Source organism: Pomacea canaliculata, linkage group LG9, assembly GCF_003073045.1.
Source record: "Pomacea canaliculata isolate SZHN2017 linkage group LG9, ASM307304v1, whole genome shotgun sequence".
Lineage (NCBI taxonomy): Eukaryota > Metazoa > Mollusca > Gastropoda > Architaenioglossa > Ampullariidae > Pomacea > Pomacea canaliculata.
In genome coordinates, this window is record NC_037598.1 from 4559377 (window position 1) to 4577523 (window position 18147).

At 36.6% G+C, this 18147-nt stretch overlaps 1 protein-coding gene across 13 annotated transcripts in view; it reads right to left on the reverse strand.

Moving 5' to 3' along the window:
* Positions 1-18147, reverse strand: part of LOC112572782 (plasma membrane calcium-transporting ATPase 2-like) — an 87451-nt gene that overhangs the window by 21203 nt on the left and 48101 nt on the right. For all 13 annotated transcript variants that reach the window (XM_025252655.1, XM_025252667.1, XM_025252654.1 and 10 more), the window contains 15 exons: positions 17730-17759; positions 15661-15876; positions 14305-14519; positions 12161-12296; positions 10382-10488; positions 9527-9768; positions 8849-8991; positions 7974-8095; positions 7238-7417; positions 4971-5165; positions 3597-3788; positions 3103-3316; positions 2127-2344; positions 929-1036; positions 264-437 (listed from right to left, as the gene is read on the reverse strand). In XM_025252655.1, the coding sequence (XP_025108440.1) occupies positions 264-437; positions 929-1036; positions 2127-2344; positions 3103-3316; positions 3597-3788; positions 4971-5165; positions 7238-7417; positions 7974-8095; positions 8849-8991; positions 9527-9768; positions 10382-10488; positions 12161-12296; positions 14305-14519; positions 15661-15876; positions 17730-17759 (2492 nt within the window). The remainder of the gene's footprint in view (positions 1-263; positions 438-928; positions 1037-2126; positions 2345-3102; positions 3317-3596; positions 3789-4970; positions 5166-7237; positions 7418-7973; positions 8096-8848; positions 8992-9526; positions 9769-10381; positions 10489-12160; positions 12297-14304; positions 14520-15660; positions 15877-17729; positions 17760-18147) is intronic.

The window sequence follows — 18147 nt, forward strand, 5'->3', positions numbered from 1 at the left end:
TGTTGTTTAGAATTCACATGACTATCTGCTACTTCTGAAAGAAATTGATCTTTTGAAGCTGGACTTAAACACACATCAATGTAGTATTTGGTATGTATACCACTTGTCACACATTGTACACTTTTGACTCTCTTGATGCACACGTACACACGAAAAGGAGCACAACACTGAAAACACTGTACAACCTTCACAAGAGTTAGGCACAACAGTACAACACACACTTTGAGAGTCTGGTGGGAAGAATGGTGATCACAACAACCTACCTGCTGCTGCAGACGCGTAAGACCACGAACCCACAAGATCTGGCCACGGCCACCGCTGACAGGATCATCCTCCAGGGGCTCCTCCTCCCCCATCTCACCCTCCTCCTCACCACGTGCCTTGCCACATGGCATGCGAAACACTGGAATCTTACTGGTGGGTACTGTTGTTATCAGCTGCAGGCACAAAAGACAAAAAGTCAGTGCAATCTGTGGTAATATTTGCTTCAGCTTTTAGTAGTGCTGATCAATAGATAACAATAAGCAGTTCCAAATGATCTTGTTCAAAAATTTTTTATGCAAATTATTTTCGATACTTACCAGACAACCTGACTATAGGAGTTTAAGGGTTACAACTGCTCTTTAACCAAATAAATTATTGCCCCTGGGCCAGAAAGGAAGCAGATCCAATAGCCAAAGTGCTCTCCGCACTGAAGCCCGGTGCTGCCCTCAGACTATTATAAAAATCTCCTCCTCCATGGGTTCTTTATTCAATCCCAACACAGAAGTGGCAAAGGCTGGAGGGGCATTAGCACTAGATCATCCAGTAAAGACTGAAGAAAGACAATTTATATTTAGATTTCTTCTGTAACTCCTTTTACTTTGCACTGTTTAGCATGCTATAGGCATTTTTTTTATTGGGATTGAGTGATTGAGGAGTACTTTACCTGTCCCCACAGCATGGTGCCCACACCTAGAAAGACACACCACAGCCACTGTTCAGCATTCAACTTGTGTGTGTGGAAAGCCAGACCTCCAAAAGTAACAATTATTACCTGTGAAAAGGAATGTCCAGGATATCAGTTTAGCACAAACAGGTCAAAGTGTGCCTATATAGGTGTGTGTGTGCCCGCCCCCAATTACAGAGTATCATTATTAACATTTGCCCATCATTAACCTGAACATATTTTCAGCTTAGTCACATTCTATATTTTTTTTTACTTTCCTGGTGTTTTATATATTTGTTCACTTTATTTTTTCTTCTTTTGTTTTTTTCTGCGCAATGAGCATTCTTCGGAATGGATACCTGCGCATTACAAATCGCCATCATCATCATCATCATCATCATCATTATTCTTGGTATATCATCCTCAGCAAGGAAACTATGTCTTCTCCCTTCACACAGACCACTCTTATCATGATAATAAATGATGTTACAGAAATCAAACTGTTGTATGATGATTTTAGAATTGTTTTCCCCCTTTATTTTCTCCCTTTGATGACATTACGCTCTGTAAAGGCAACCCCCCTTTTAAATCTGGAAAGCCTAATTCCTGCTCACAGAACTTCCCTAGAATGTTGGTGCAACTAACTGAAAATGAGATAGTTACTATAAATATATCACAATGGATTTAAGCCTTATGAAAGGAAACAATTCCACTACTCTTCTTATGATGCAGTGTCATTATCATATGCAGCTGTCCATTGTTATTATCTTTTAGCTTATGGGCAGAGAGAATGGTTCAACCCAAGACAGTGAGGTGAGGAGTACACACAAACCTGACTACCTTAGTGGTCATTCTTTACTGCTTCTATCTAGCTCCGCGGTTCTCAAACGGTGGGGCACGCCCCTCTTGGGGAGCGCGACGTGCTTACTAGGGGGGAGCGAAGGTGGTCATTTTTTAAAAGTTTCTTATACCAGTATTAGTGAAATTAGCTTACATTGCTGGCCAAGGGGGGCGCGCGGATGTACCTTTGTTCGTCAGGGGGGCGTCACAAGTAAAAGGTTGAGGACCGCTGATCTAGCCCAATAAGTACCCCTCCCTTCCCTCTGCCAGATCGAATTCATTCTTCCCTGCTGGACACTAAAAGTTTAGCCTTTGAAGTATGACAAACTCTTAAATAAAGGAAATTTAATTTTATTACCTGAGACACAATGGTGCCGATCCAGATACCAATAAAAACTGGGTTGCGCTGCAATCCTTCAATGACATTGCGCTGCCCGTGAATCTTCCGTGCATTGACTTCATTGAAGAGGGTCATCATGACAAAAGTATTGAAGATCATGGTAAAGTGCTGGGTGGGTGGTGCATGCACCTTAGTGGCCAAGGCAGTGCCATCATCAATGCCAAACAAATCAGGACCTGAAAACATAAGTTGAGATTACAATTTACTGATATTTTGAAAATCTGAAAATTCTTGCTCAACTTTCACCTCCTTCCTAGCTTTTCACAGCCCTAAAGAATTATCTTTACTGAAAGTTATTCGAAAAAATAAACAGAAACAAAATAGAAATGCAGATACCTTTAGGGTTTTTTTTTAAAATCTAACACAAAACCTAAAGATAATGATGACAATTATGACATTATATCATGCTGCATACAGGGAACTTGCATACAGCAGTGGCTTAAAGAAATCTTGTGATACTCAGCTGCCATTCGTAGTTTCAGTGATACAGCTTCTGAACACAGGCATGTGTGAATTGTGATTATATGTGGGTCTGAACTGTGATTGTATGGGGATATGGTTAGTGATGATCTTTGGGGTGGGTATGAATGTGTAATGTTGCTGTTGGTTGTTGCTATGCTATGCTATGCAGGTTTTTATAATTGGCTTTAATTGTTAGTTATAATTGTGTGAGCTGCTTTCTGACTGCTCTCTAGGACATATTAAATTGTATTGCAGCTGTAAAATGATCTTTGATTTTTGCAGAAGCAGATTTCTTTTCTTCAGATTCAACTGCATAAAAGAAAACTTATAAAGTATGCCCTTCTGCATATTAGAATGTAGCAGATTCCAGATGTCTCACAAAACGACATTTTCTGGAAATAATGTAAAAATTAAAGAGCATACAGAAAAAAATATGATGGCTGTGGTAATGAAAGCATAAGCTAGTGTATACCTTTGAAAAGAAGGACAAAAATGACTATAAGCTGGTAGAGAGCATGGCCACATATGTTCTTGAACATGGTACGTGATATGAGAGGTTTTGTGCGACCATATGGTTTCCGTCGCAGCAGCTCATCACTTGGCAGTTCAGTGGCAAGAGCAAGAGAGGCCAGTGTGTCCATGATGAGATTCACCCACAACATCTGAATAGCCTTTAGAGGACTGTCCTGTAAGACAAAAAACTTTTGCAGTGGATTCCAAAGACTTTTTGCAGAAAAGATTTTGACAATTCAAAAATTTATCCCTCTTGACCATAATTTGTTGTGAATAACTAAAAAAAATGTTTTAACAAGTATGTATATTCTGGATACAACATAACTTTCAGGTTTTTATCTTAAAAATAATTCCAGTAAAATCCTGCCATTGTTTATTAAAGAGTCTGGAAAATGAGATTTATGTTCTGTTAATCCACTAGTACTTCTACTAATATACAAAAGAAACACTAACATTTATAATGCAAGCACCAACAAATGCAACAACAACAGCCACAACGTTGACAGTCAGTTGAAATTGCAAGAACTTGGCGATGCTATCATAAACGTTTCGTCCCCACATGACGGCTTTCACTATGCTGGTAAAGTTGTCGTCGGTCAGGATGATATCGGATGCCTCCTTTGCAACATCAGTTCCAGATATCCCCTAAAATAACACAAGCACAGAGGGACCTAATTTAGATTGAATTAAGTATTTTCTGGTTCACAAGAGGACTCAATGCAGTTTATACAAAGCACTTTTAAACAGAGAAAGTAGGTTAATGTTACCCTTGATACAAACAAATGCAGAAGTGTGCCTTATTTTAAATCTAGGGTGTAATGCTTCACTGATTTTAAAAATCAAATATGATTGATGCTTATAATCACACTGCCCTATTCATAGGCTAACAGAAGTCCAAGAAGTGAAAAGTGGTAACAGAAAGAAATGTTGACAGGAGTTTGGAGTTATTTTTATCACACCACATTTTACTTGAAGTCAGTAATTAAGAAGCAATTAATAAAAAATCTGAGTACACTGTGTGAAGGACTGTGTGTGTGCACAAATGCAAGTGTGTCTTTGACATTAACTGCTGAGGGGGGATCAGGGTGGTGGTGGTGGTGGGGAAAATTGGTGTTTTACACACTAAGGCTACAACATATCAAGGCAGCCAGGCCTGTAAACTGATGCCACACAGAAAAAGAAAAGCATGCCCAAGGCAAGCTAAACCCAGGACTGTATTGGTGACCCTTCACTGTATTGGTGACAGGCGCTAACTGTCGCACCACAGGACCCCTCCCCCCATTGTTGAGGGAAAGGGATTAAGGATAAGTAACTCTATGGTTGTGTGATGCGACCATATATTGCTTAATTTATTACTCATGGGAAGTTCAAAGAAAGGAAAATTTCTGTTTTTGTTATGGACAAAAGTAGACAATAAAGATGAAATGCTTCTCAGATTACACATCTTATTTTTTAATCCATTAAAAAATGAAGAAAGAATTTGTGCAACAATACATATCTTTTAGAAATATATGATGCTGGTTACAATATTTAAAATCAGTGATGCATGATTTGGTTGTTATTTTGCCAAACCAAATGATGCTGCAAACAATGTTCATGCTTTCAAACATCTGCTAAAAGGAGAATGCAGGAATGTTTTTGTTTTGTAATTTCTCTGTTTAACAACCACAGGTCTAATGAATTTCACCATCATCATTACAAAAGCTGCTTCTTCTTGTTTTCCCTGGTTCTCTCATCACAGCTCAAGCACATGCATCCCATGCAAAGCCACCTACATAACTGTAAATATCATCTCTCTCTCACACACACAATTACACACAAGCTCACCATAGCAAACCCAACATCAGCTTTCTTGAGTGCAGGGCCATCATTGGTGCCATCACCTGTTACAGCTACCACCTCACGATTGGAGCTGATTTTGGAATCAATTATTCCTTTCACCAGAATGTACTTGTCTTGAGGGGAGGAGCGTGCCAATACGCGCAGCTGTGGCCAGACTTGATCCATCAGAGCTTGTTCAACCTATTAGCAGAAATAAAAAATCTTCTTCTACTTCAACAGGTCTGGAATGGTAAAAATAGCTACCCACCCTATGTAGTTGTTAAATGTAGTGAAACACAGTTCCGAAAGGTCTTAAGTCAATAACATGATAAACAGGTCATCAATCAAAAATGCATAAAAAAGGTGATGTGGCAAAATTTAAGTTTGACTGAACTCAAATCACAAAACTAAGTATATTTCAATCCTACATCAGAAACACGATAAAATAATAATATGCAATGTCAGATTTTCTATATCACTAAATATCACTTTATAAGTATTTATAAAAATAGTGAACTTAGATAACTCTGTAATGGGTAGCAACCGAAAACGTACATCGCTGACCTCCCCATGACTGATGGCGAAAGCATCGTCACTAGCCAAAACGCAAGGCATATTTTGGTAAGCATGTCTTTGATGACCACGTAACGATGGATAAAATTCATGCAGTTTTTGGTGAAGGTAACAATTCAAGAGGGTGGAGGGGGATTGGTGTTTCACCCCGCTCAAGCAACTAATAATAATAATGAGGATTTATATCGTGCCTTTTCAAAACCTTTTGCTCCAAGCCTTTTACATAAATCATATATAGACTAAATCGTCAATGCACCTATATTCACATATAACAGACACACTTACTCCTACTACAGATGCTATTCATTCACAAAGTAAATACAGACATGCATCATGCATGCACAGGGTCAGGACAGGGTCACAGTGAAGCCGTTTTGAAAAGATGTGTCTTAAGTTTGGCAAAGCAGCCAGTCCTATGAACAGATGCCACATACGAAGAAAGAATAGCATGTTCAAGACCAGATCTGAATCCAAGACAGCCAATCCTCACTGTATTGGTGACAGGCGCTAACCGTTGTGCCACAAGACTGCCCACCAATTCAAGTAAGAGGAAAGGATGAAGGACTGGTTTATATAAGTATAGGCACATTGCATTCAGTTTTAAACCATGAACTTATGTTGGTACAAGAAAAGCTGCGCCTTGCCAAAAAAAAAAACAAAAACACTTTTATACAGATAAAGAGATCCAACTTTCAGTTGCAGTATGTGAAATATGGTTATCTCTTGTAAGTTGATGGTAAATTCCACATTATGTTTTGAAGACAGGTCAATTTTCTGATGGCCAATTGAAGATAAGTATTACTGATTTTAATTATATTTATGGCTTTTACTAGATTTTTTTTATTTTATATGTCATAAATACTATGTTCTACAACTTTTCTGTTCACAGAGTATATGTTAGTCAATACAGGAACCTTTTTTAACCAGGATATGATCACCCTACCTAGATGAAGCTTTGGCAACAATTCTAGTTTTTATACTCCTGACCTATCAGTCTTAAAACATACATGAGAGGGAAAAATTATGTAATCCACAAATTTGTGATACAACTGACAATAAAATATAGCATTCCAAGTGTCTGTCACAATGGCAAACTGTGTATTTTAGATTTCAAATCATACTTAATTATTCATACCAAAGACTTAACCAGCTTGTGTTATGCTGACAATTAACTGTTAGCTGTCATGCAACATTGTTTTGAGAAACATTGTCTCGACTCTTTTAGGCATCACAGAAGGATGATATCAGTAAAGTGAGCTACTCATATTTGACTCATGACTGCTAGCCCTTTTGCTGATGCCCTCCTTTCGTCATCAGCACTTCTGCTGTTTGTAGCACATTTTTCAACAGTTACCACAATATCTAACTTTAGATCAATATTATGCTCAACCTCAAAGTAAAACAGTTCATGCCATTCAACTCTCCACATGTGATTCTTCATAGATATGCTGACTTTGAAAAATGGGTTTAGTCACACTTTAATATATATCAAGAATACCTACTGATTATTTATGTTTAAAAACCATACTCATTTGCAATTTTAAAATGTTAGAACAGAGGTTGTTATAGTTTCAAAATGGAAAGATAAGAATTTCTGTCACTGTTGTTGCCAAAAAGAGTTCAGGATAAAGACTGATAGTATAGCCAAGACTGACTGTGAGACTTAAAATGAATAAATAAAGAACCAAACATATACTTACTTCCCCATTTGCATTACGAATTCTTCGATTGAATTCCTTGCCCTCCAACACTAGGCTGTCCTCACCAGGGTTGATGATACCACATTTTAATGCAATGGACCGTGCTGTGTTGACATTGTCGCCTGTTACCATGCGCACACAGATACCTGCTGACTTGCACTTTCTGATGGCATCTGGAACCTGATGACATGTGCAAAAAAGCACTTCTGTATGCATCTCAAAAACAGCAACTTAAAATATACTGTCCTCCAAAAACAGAATACAAAACTATTCTTTTAAAAGCCCTGCACTATGTCTATCTGGTCTCCTTTTCATCAATTTAACAGAATCTTATGGTCAGTTCTGGACTGCAATTTTATCTCTGTTCACTGTGCTACAGTTCCTAACTGCCTAACAGTATACTAGCATCTTTAAAATAATGTTCCTGTCAGGTCAAGTCCAGGGAATGGCTTTTTCCACAAATACAGGAGACTATTTCATCTCATGGTTACAGTCACACTTCTTTTCTTTACTGCGCTTTCAATTTGATCAATTCTGAAAGCTTATTTGAACTTGCATATACTTTCACAGAGCTGTTCTATTTTTCAGCAAGAGTAAATAAGTGCATTGTTCAAAACCAATTTGACTATTTCTAAACTTGAAGGCAATTTAAGTACACAAAAGCACACATAACAAAACTACAGGAAAAAACTTCCCCCACTCAGAACCTCTGGTAAACTAGAAACTGGTCACTTACTTCGTCTCTGACTGGATCCTCAATGCCAACAATGTAGATGCATGTTAGGTTTTTAACAATGCTGTCTTCGTCATCCCAGTTTGGTTCCTCATCTATGTGAACTTCATTAACTTCATTGTTCCCTATGGGGACAGAAAGTCCATTAGATTACCACACATAAAATCCACATGCACAAGTTTTTTTAAAAAGCTTTTTTTCCAACTGTTACAGATGGTGATGTATATTAATAATCTTCACCATTTGCTTTATTTCTTTTATTCTGCTAACTGGTGCAAAGAAAAAAAATGGATGAAATCTGAAAATAGGGGTAAAATATAGGAAAATACAAAACACTAGTGGCACTACCAAGCATAACTATCATATGCAATAAGGTAATGGTAACCATAAGTAGATCCTAAAAATAATGTGTACTTGTATCACGCATAACGACCATGATAGATCACACTCACTGCGCTGACTAGTAACGACAAATGAACATTAGTAACAGACAATGGATGGTGAGATACACATAGGCACAATGAACAACATAAAAAAGTACAAAAGTAAAACATAGCGTAATGAATAAAGGTAAGAAGGGATAATAAACAGCAATAATTTTATTAAACTTTAACATACAAAACCAATACTTATTACTATGTCATGAAATAAAAATTTCTCTATATAACAGGGGAAATAAAAGCTACAATTATACATAATTACCAAAAATAGTTTTAAAAAACCTCTGCTTGAATTATGCAGCATGAATGATGATGCTTTCTATCAAGACGATGAAATTTTATTTATTTAGTGATGGGAAACAAAACAAAACCACCTTGCCATTTCTTTCTGTCAGAGGTACTGACAGACATGGCACGCTTGTTTCAAAGTACACGTACCTCTGACGAAGTCCTTGTAGGCGATGCAAATGGTACGAAGACCCTCGCTGGCCATTGGTTCAATGACATTCCTTACCAACTCTTCTTGTTGTGTAGCCGTAAAGGGCTGGGGTACGCAATCCTTATTCAGAATATAGTTGCATCTGCAGCAGTGCATGATGCGTAACTTAAGTTATGCCCTCAATACTCAGGCAGGAGAGTGCTTTTATAGACTCACTGTATAAAGCTCACTAAAAGCAATCTAAATTTATGAGAACACTGAAATTCCCCTTAAATAAAAATGCGATGGTTTAAAATATTTGTATATTTAAACAAGAACGTAATGATGGAAAATATTTGTAAATTTATATTTTCTTCCCATTTATTTCAGACTATTTTCTGCATTTCACATCAGGTTTCAGCCCAATACATAGCTTCTACAGCTCACAATATGACAGTTTTGGACCACAATACTATAACGTTAAAGTTTTTTTATTTCCCTGTGTCTCAATGTATGCTGATACATCCAATAGAAATTCAACCTCCATACAGTAAAAACAGGCAATAAAGCAGCGTTATTTATAATTGTTTCTTGTTTTTTAACAAAATTTCTTTATAGCAAATATTATAAACATGAAAATCTATACTACTTTTATTACGTTTTCCTTCTGCACTATTCAAGCATGAATGTTCACTCACTTTTTCAGCACAATTTCAGAAGCACCCTTTGTGTATAAGCGGAAGTTGCCATTGCCAAGGTGAATGACAGTGCTCATAGACTTGCGAACAGAGTTGAAAGTGTAGACTTTGATCAAAACTTCTTCAGGATACTTCTCCCGCACTGCTTCATAGCTCTGCTTTAAATCCACGACAAAGCCAAGAAGGCCACATTCTGTTTTGTTACCCACTTGCTTGGGAAGTTCACCTTCATGCTCAGGTTTCTGTTGCAAAAAAAGGCAACCCCATACTGAGAAAACATCAAGTTTAAATGTCAACTCAAAAATGCTCTGTAAAACCCTATTGTAGTCTTTATCAGCCATTCATGACAGCAAAAACTAGGTTGAATCAATACTTGAAAGAATTTTATCAGCAAATCCTATTTTAACTCAATTCTGGTGGACTGGTATAACAATTTCAGTAAAGCCTTTTTTTGTTAATGTCCAACAGCTGGGTGCAGTTATTTTTAAAAGTTTAGTTTACTGTTCTACTGCTACATTCAAAAGCAGAATAAATTCTCTGAAAAGTTACACATATTGAATTTGTTAGTAATGTCACAAGTGAGTTATGTTCTATAAAATGGTCTGCATAATGTCAATATAAAACAAAAAAGAAAAAGCCTGTAAAGATGACTGGAACATTAATATGGATTTAAAAAAAAAAAACCACCTATATAAAATCTTGTACATGAACTATCTCTTTTTGCACTGCTCTTCAAAATTATATTAAAAACCCAACCTGCCTACAAAAATTTCACATCTGGAATATTCAAAATGTGTAAGAAAAGAGGTTGACCATGAGCTGAAGATGTTATCGGTACTTAGCAAGATGACTTACCAATACTTTGGAAGTGTAGCCACTATTGACTGATACAGACTCTACAACCAGCTGGCCCAGCTTGCTGTTTAAAGAGTTAAAATCAGGTGTCGTCCTGTAGCGAATACCTTCAAAGCAAACAGACACTGAGCATTTTGAAGGATGCTTATTCCCTGTTTCTTTTTCCAAGCACTTGCATTGTACATCATTCTGATCAAAGAAATTACTCAAACTACATGTTTTGTTAATCAAAGATTTAATTTTACAACAGATAAACTATTAACACAGTTATGGCTTCTGAAATGCTACTTTCAGAAGGATGAATGTTTTGCTGGCTTTCTGATGCTTTTCTTACAGGAAATAGGAACTGTTCTTTTAACTCGAGAAACATCATTATTTATGGAAGGAAGCACTGCATTTTAAAAGTGGAATCAATTTCTAAAGTCTTCCAGGTATGGGAAAAAAGCAAGATTTGCATGCTTAGAAGAAAAGCAGTATGTCGGTACACATTTCCTCCTGACAGCCTTTTGGGTAATAGCAGCCATTCTGTGCAGAAAGTATTGATAGGTATGTTTTTTGTGATAAAAACAAAATTTTATTTATTTTTTTTTAAGTCACAAAATAAGCTGTTTTTAGATAGCTTCTAAATTTTGATATTATTGTATTATATCTTATTTTGACTACCACCAAAAGGATCTACAACCAAACATGCACACTCCTATGTGCATTCACCATACAGTGAATCGCGTAACTAGAAGTCATATTTGATTAGTTGTTAATAGATGCTTTCCAATTACTATTAAAAATAATAATTAGAATTTGTATGGCACTTTTCCAAAAATATACTCAGAGCGCTTTACATAAATCACAAACTAAATGGTCAACAACCATGCACCCATATTCGTGTATAACAGACTCATGCACTTCTACAACATACACTCACTCATACATAAGTAAATTACAAACACACGTTATGCATGCTTATGGTCAGGACAGGGTCATAATAAAGTCATTGTTCTGAAAAGATGCATCTTAAGTTTGGACTTTAAGGTAGGAAAAAAATCAGTGTCGATGGGTAATCCGTTTCAAGTTAATGGGGCTTGGTAGGAGAAAGTCCTCTGTCCACACGTTTTTGTCTTAGTGGGATTAGCAGAAGCTTGGTGTAAGAAGATGAGCAAAGACGTCCTGTGGGTGTATAGATGGAAGTGAGTTTGGAGAGGTACCGAGGACCAGTGCCCCAAATGACAGAGTAAGTCAAAGTGGAAAGTTAGTAAACTTTATGATACACGACTGGCAGCCAGTGAAAAGAACGTTTGATAGATAATATATGTTCATATCTAGATGGTCTGCAGATGAGGTGAGCAGTATTATTCTAGATCTTTTGAAGTTTTTTGAGAAGATACTTGGGAATCCCAGCTAAAAGAGAATTACAATAGTCCATCCTTTATAGCAGGAAGGCACAGATAAGAGTTTTACTTGCATCGGTGGTGAGATAATTATGAATGGTATCGATGCTACAAAACTCAAGGTAAGCGATTCTGCAGACATGAGAAATATACTGATGAAAAGTCGAACTCTGATCAAGAATGACACCCAAGCTGAGAAAGGAAAAGTTGAGTTGTTTACAGAGATTGAGAGAGAGAGAGAAGGATGACAGAAATTTTTTTAAAGTAGCAGTTCAGTCTTATCGTCATTTGGTTGCAGTTGTTAATCATTCTGTCCCTTCTTAAATTCTGCTATGTTCTTTGTGTGTGTGTGTGTGTGAGGGAGAGAGAGAGATTCAAACCGATGTAGACTAACCTCCTATAAAGCTCTGGACAACAGTCATACGGTTGGTTGTGAGCGTGCCTGTCTTGTCCGAACAGATGGCTGTTGCATTGCCCATAGTCTCACAAGCATCCAGATGCCGAACCAAATTATTGTCATGCATCATTTTCTGCAAAATCAAGTAACAAATTTAGCTGGCAGCTGGTTTTATGAATATAATCATGTAAGAATTTGTTCACTGGCCTAGTGACATTGCACTCAGAAACTCAACAAAAGAAAGAATAATCAGGCCTATCAGATATGCACGTACATACATATTACCCCTCTTCCTCGCTTGCTCTACCACACTCCCTTCCTATCACAGACCCTACCCATATTCAAGAGACATGACCCACACATTGCAGAGTCAACCAAAACACATATGCGAGGTCACCCACAGGCACTCAACATGAACCTTACCGACTACAAAATGACACATTCAATGAGTACTGGTCCTGACACGAGCTACAGCGGAGTTCAGGAAGGCTATTGTTTCAGTAAAGAAACTATATCTCAGTTGGGAAGTTCTTACCCATGGGGGTATAAAACATGCACTTCTATATGTCAACTGCCACCTCAAAAGAACTCTTAACTCAAACATAGCAGTCTGGTAGCAGAGACCCAGAAAAGTGAAATGGGTCAGCTTTGTGCGGTTTCACCTCTTTGTGAAAATGGATTCCTTGGTTATTAAACTAACAAGAAAATACACTTAAGTTTTAAAATAGAAGTGGAAAATGATTTTAAAATGCAGTTCTGATTTCCATATTGTACTGTATCCCTGTCAGAATCCCATCACATCATAAACCTTATCAGAGAGCCTGGAGTCTCTATTTGCAATCTCTGTACTTACAGATTCAAAAATTAACCAACCAGATGATAAGTCTAGGAGTAAATAAATCTAGTCATTGATCCTAACACCATGGAAAAACCAGATATTGAGTTATCCTTGGTAACAAAAATATTCTGCGCTACTGACAGACAGGGAGCAACTTGCAACTCCACTCACATTTCCAAGTGATGTTAAAAGTGAAAGAATGACACCCAATCATCCCCCCCCCCCACCCAAGAAAAAAATAAACTGATGAAGAATTAGTGCCTTTACTTAACTCTAATCAATCTTTGACTCTTCCATATTCAGAAAAGTCAGAAATCAGAAGATTAATGACATAATATTTAATAGGCCATTGTAGATGACTTAGCGAGGGACCACTGAACCTCAAAAGAGGAACACTTTTCAGAGAACGGTAATCACACTCATGAAGACAATGCACCACTTGTTTAATTCATCTTTTGACTGGAGAAGAAGTACACAAACTTTTTTTAGCATTCTTTTCCTCTGAGTGCATATGCTGACTGAATTAAGCAGCATTTTTGTGCCACTGATGTTTGTTTTCCTAACATGATAAGGTCCTAAAAACTTACAGATACAAATGCTTTGCACTTTTTAATGGTTTGAAGTGATGTAGCTTGATGTGCTTAATCATGCAAAATTGATTACAATGTGAACAATTTTAGAAATAACCAATGATACAAAAAAAGACCTTGAGGGGTTGCCGAAAAACTCTGAACCTGTTTTTCTCAAAATAGCCACCATTATTTGCACACTTCAAAGCTGTATAACTCATTTGCTGTGACAGGTAGGAAATTTAACCTTATATATTAGTCATTTTTTTTAACATATGCAAAATACAAAAATCCTAAAACAATGCTTCTGATGATTTTAATATATCCTTATAAGATGAAGGAGCACCCACACAGTAATTCTGGACTTTAATGCCCCCCCCCACCCTCCAATGTCTAAGCAGGCAGCAATGGCAAACTTGACCGTTTTACAGCTTACCTCCCTTCAACTAACAATTATTTAGAAGTCATATGGATATTTACTTCTCAAATGATAACACACTTCACTGCCTGAATCGGGCAGTTAAAATTGTTATGCCAAAATTTTTTGCATCTTTTACATCAAAACACAAACTTCTCAGCTATGATGCAGGCTTAATGTTTACTATTGCTAATACATCCACAAATACCAACATTCACCCTGCATCCTGGAATGGTATTTATATCTCCTTGTACTTAAAAAAAAAGAGATAACAAATGGTGTGAAGAAGAGAAAAAAAAAAGGGTGGGTAGCTGACCTTGACTGAGTATGCAAGTGCTAATGTTACAGCAAGAGGAAGGCCTTCTGGTACTGCAACCACAAGCACTGTGACACCAATAATGAAGTACTTGACAAACAATTCCACATAGCCAGCAGTTCGGTTTGATGTCCACTCTATCTTCTTGATAGCAAACTCCTCAACACAGAACTTGACAATGAGGATTACCACAGTCAGCACTGCAACTGCTGTACCTGTTGCACAGAATCTCACAGAGTCAAAGGCATGCAGCAATGTAGGCCTTATATTTTCCTATTGCTAAATTTATTAACCAAGAACTGTTAGCCTATAGTTGGAGTTTAGAAGTTCAATTCTGAATTTCTACATTGTCAAAGTAGACCTTCCTTTGTTTTCACTCCATCATTTAGACTTAGCCGACTAATGCAAACATGTACTGAAAATATACATCTCATGAATGTTAAGAGCGGTGACATGGTATACTGTTGGAATACATTAGTACGGCATGGACAGGCTAAGGCACAAGGGCTGAGTGAATAACCGCGAAAGCATGCGTGATCATCCTTTTTGCAAATAGTTTAGATTCTAGAAGGGGCTAGAATGACAGTGTGTGTGTGTGTCCGACACTGGCGAGTTCTTCACTTCCCATCCAGACATGGCAGGGGTCAAAACACTCTACATTCAGGAAGTGAAGGCACTTGCCACTTTTATCTTGGATTCCTTTAGTTCACGCAAAAGATGATTTTTTTTTAAAGGCAAACTGCCGTATTAATTCATTTTATAAAATATTAACAGGCACAGTAAAGGTATCAAATCCATGAAGGTTTTGCCAGAAGATCAAGCTTTGACAGCTATGATACTGCTGGCATAAGAGTCAGGATTGATAAAGTATAAGAATAAAGGTGCCCATTTCCAAAGGCAGCACCTGTTCTACTTTATCCTCCTCTAAAGGCATCTTTTTTTAAATTATTATTTGTTGGGATGTATATGTACGAGAATTCAGTTCAGCGTAAATGTCAATATTTGTGACATAATACACAAAATAAAAACCTTATACTTGTTACATTCGTGCGGTCATGAAATAAGATAGTTATCATACTTTCTACAGCCATTTTCAACAGCGTATGACCTTTCGAACATCTGCCAATAACATCCTTTTAAATATCTACTCCACAATTGTATTTGCATCCACATTTTACAATCTACTGGATTTTGTATATTTTTTGATTGCTTGATTAAACGTTTCTTTGATGTCTTGAGCACAGCATGCACTTTGACGTAAATATGATTTTAAAATATATGTCTATGCATAATTATTCCAAGTACTTGAACACATTCATCTATATAAAAGCAATAGCTGCCTATACCTGACCATACCTGCATAGCCAATTTGAATAGCCAAGCGGGTCAGTTTTGTTTGCAACACAGACTTTTCTTTTCGACCAAATCCGCTCTTTTTTTCTTTCTCTACAGCATCTCCTGCAGCATTGGCCACCACTTGGTTGTTGCTGGCGTCTTTGTTGGCTGTAGGTGCTCCTGATGAGTTGTTGTGGGAGTTGTTTGGAGTGATGGTGATGTTGATGTTGTCCATATCTGTTAAGGGATGCAGCCAGATGGTTAAGATCTGATCCTTTTATCCACTTCATGAGATATTTGAAAAGAGGGAAGAGGGAGTGAGAAAAACTAAGGAGTCAAAGATAAATATCATTTGGTTTATTATTACTTTCCTCCTTGCATCTTTGCCAGAACCTCTTTGGAAAAGCAAGTTTGCACAACCATTTATGTTTTTGTGTACCTTTGTACTTGATTTTTTTAACTTTGATTGACCTACCTTTCTGTAGCAGTGGTCATTTGCTAAACGTACCATAAAGAGAACTTTAATATTAGGAGATTCCTTGTAAAACTGTCCTAATCTAGACAACGCCCCCCCCCCTTTTTTTTAATAAGCTCACACTCTACCTTATCTTGAATAACACATTTTCTTGAATTTGACAATGTACACTAAATCTGATTTTTGTGTTTTGTAACTGGATATATGATGTCTAGACACATCCTCTTTTAAAATAAAAACTTAAAACTTCCACCGTGGACATAACTGTCTTAAACCTATTTCATACGTCGCGACAAAATATTTATGGGCACCTGTCATCTGCACAGTTTACAAGTCTTCTTGTTTTTTCCAAAATAAAGATTTTTTTAATACACATTCTACTGGTGGAACAATGTTAAAAGTACCAGTTTGCTTTTCTCTTTCCCTATTTATCAAGAAACCACAATTCTAAAATCTGAGCTCTAAGAACTGCAATGCAATGAGGCTAAACTTGTTATTCATCAAATAAAAGGGATAAAAGAAAAAAAAATTCCTAGTTTGAATAATACATGCAAACAATCTTTCAGGTAAAGTTAATGAAGACTTTTCAAAAGATTACTCCTCCTAGTAAATAAACACTTAAAATCAAATCTGATAAAAAACATCTTTATATACACAACATCTGTCTGACAAAATGGAACACTGGGAAATTCTGCAGAAACAGATCACCTGTCTTCACTTCATTCCTATTTGTTGCCAAGATCTAACTTACTTTCTGCAATGATGATTCGACAATTATTATAAATGGAGAAATAATTTTTAAGTACTATTGTTAATGGATAGTTTTGAAATAAAAAAATATTTTGAAAGGTTTATAATCATTTTAATATTATCCCAAAAACAAATTCTTGATTTATCTCTGCTTAATTTTAAAAACCAAACACCCATCATTATTTTACAACTATAAGTATTTCTACGATTATGACTATGAAGGGACAGTCTCATAAAAGCGTTTGGATTCAACTTAGTAACCTTTTTTATTTTATACCCCTTTGACAATATTTGGAAAATTGAGAAACATTTCTTTTGTAAAAGAATGATGCTTAAGATAACATATACACAAGCTGGAATTAAAGGGGAACATCAAAGGAAACTATTCTAATTTGATGTAAAAACCCACTATAAGAAAATGGTTCTCGAAGATTTCATGAAATAATCATCTTATCGCTGTCTAGCCAGATTTTGTAGTTCCTCTACAAATAACCCTACTACTCCCAACTTTTAAATTTCACTGGAAGTGTCTTCACTTAAAATGCCATCACACACAAAAAAAAAAAAATGCATCTCAGCACAATGACACAGCTCAACTGAAAATTCTACTACTACAAACTTCATAATACTTACAACTTTTACACTGTTTTCTAATGTTTGTTTAATCAAAAAATGTTTGACAGGTATCTGAAATTATGATCTCAGAAAAAGATAACCTCTGATAGCACAAAAATGTATGAAAACATTCTGATACACAATAAACACAGATACAACACTGTGTTTGCACAATCAAGAGCATGCACAGTAACTATTATTCATCACGTTCTCACCGCAGCCCATCAACATGTTCAAACAGCTCACGTACCCATTTTGGTGCCAGCCTCATTTTGAAGCACTAGAAAACAAAGAAATGAAATTCAAACAATGTAAGAACTCAAACAATTTCATCATTCTCTTGAAGGAGAATGGCATTCAAAATAAAGTGCAAATGAGAGAGCACATTACCTTTGACCAAATTCCATGCTCAAATCTGCAATGTTGTAGGTTTTCCTTAGATACTTGCAATATCAGAGCATCTATTTTCAAGATTTCACTAACACCTAAATTCTCCTCAGCCCTCCTACCACTTGAGTACTGGTGAATGGGAGAGAGATAAAACATGCAGTTTGGCATGGAAATGGCTTTATGTTCCCAAAAGTGAAATTATATGAACTGTCCAAAACTAGCATGCAGAGGGCTGATTGCTCTGAGAAAATAATACAAGATGTGTGGACTGGTTATAA